We start from the raw sequence: 1,469 nt of genomic DNA, 5'->3' as shown, positions 1-1,469 counted from the left end.
GACCAAATAGTGCGACGGTGCATACCTCAAACTGAATTCTAAGCAATCTTGGACGCTTGCCATGCTTCCGAAGGAGGTGGCCACTATGGCCCCCAAAGAACAGCAAGAAAGGTCCTTGATTGCGGATTTTGGTGGCCAACACTTCTTAAAGATTCTTCTCTCTATTGCAAATCTTGCCCCCAATGCATTCGGTTTGGAAATACTTCTAAGAAGGACGAAATCCCCCAACAAAATATGCTTTTTTGTGAGAACTTTGATGTATGGGGAATCAACTTCATGGGACCATTTCCAAATTCCAATGGCTTTCTCTACATCTTGTTAGCCGTCGATTATGTGTCAAAATGGGTGGAGGCAATCCCCACCCGAACGGATGATGCCCATGTTGTTTATTCTTTTGTGAGGAACAATATCATTTGTCGCTTTGGCTCCCCAAGAGCAATCATAAGTGACCAAGGATCCCACTTTTGCAACAAAAAAATGGACGGCCTCATGAGAAAGTATGGCATCATACACAAAGTCGCCACGGCTTACCACCCTCAGACAAACGGCCAAGCTGAGGTTTCTAACCGGGAAATCAAACATGTGTTGGAAAGGGTTGTGAAGCCGAATCGGAAGGATTGGAGCGCTAAACTCTCCGATGCACTATGGGCATACCGAACGGCTTACAAAACACCCATTGGCATGAGCCCCTTTAGGCTTGTATATGGTAAAGCATGCCACTTACCGGTAGAAATCGAACACAAAGCTTATTGGGCAATAAATGAATGTAATATGAGCTTGGGTGGAGTCGGAGTAGAGAGAAAACTTCAATTAGCGGAATTGGAATGCTTAAGATTAGAAGCTTATGACAACTCTAGACTTTACAAGGAAAAGATGAAAGCCATCCATGACAAGAACATTAGGAGAAGGGAATTCTGACCCGGTGACCTAGTCCTTCTTTACAACTCAAGGTTGAGATTACTACCCGAAAAACTTAGATCAAGGTGGGATGGACCCTACCAAGTGGAGAAAGTAGAACCGTATGGGATCTACCACTTGCGCCACCCATCAAGTCCAGACATTTTCAAGGTAAATGGGCACCGTCTCAAATTGTACCACGGTGAGAAAAGAAGGAACTCCAAGGAATTTGAAGTATTCCTCTTGAGGGATGCCTCTCTCGAACAAGAACTTTGAGCTAGTGGAGGTCCAACTTAAGGACGGTAAACAAAAGTGCTAGGTGGGAGACACCCCACCATGGTAAGATCTTCCTTTGTACATAACCATTGCATCATTCCTTGATTGACACTTGCTTAACACTTGACTTCATGATTGGTAGCTTGGTAATAGATGTAGTTGTAGTTAGATTTCAATTCTAATTTTACTTTAATTGTTGAGTCATTTGGTAGTATCGAGTTAAAACATCCTTCTATGGTGCTTATGTGGCTGTTTAGAGGGTTGGAATGCCATAGGTGGTGCAAAAACATACAAAA

At 43.3% G+C, this 1,469-nt stretch overlaps 1 protein-coding gene across 1 annotated transcript; it reads left to right on the top strand.

The window, feature by feature from the left end:
- The first annotated feature begins 477 nt into the window (after positions 1-477).
- On the top strand, positions 478-918 carry LOC127741562 (uncharacterized). The gene has a single exon (XM_052254289.1). The coding sequence runs from the start codon at positions 478-480 to the stop codon at positions 916-918; it is 441 nt and encodes a 146-aa protein (XP_052110249.1).
- The last annotated feature ends 551 nt before the right edge of the window (positions 919-1,469 follow it).

The sequence above is a fragment of the Arachis duranensis genome, chromosome 9 (assembly GCF_000817695.3).
Source record: "Arachis duranensis cultivar V14167 chromosome 9, aradu.V14167.gnm2.J7QH, whole genome shotgun sequence".
Classification (NCBI taxonomy): domain Eukaryota; kingdom Viridiplantae; phylum Streptophyta; class Magnoliopsida; order Fabales; family Fabaceae; genus Arachis; species Arachis duranensis.
The sequence above is the reverse complement of the archived record's forward strand: the minus strand, read 5'-3'. Positions and strand labels throughout refer to the sequence as shown.

Excerpts from the sequence above, each read along its gene's own strand:
- LOC127741562 (XM_052254289.1), top strand. The coding sequence starts at position 478 with ATGGACGGCCTCATGAGAAAGTATGGCATCATACACAAAGTCGCCACG.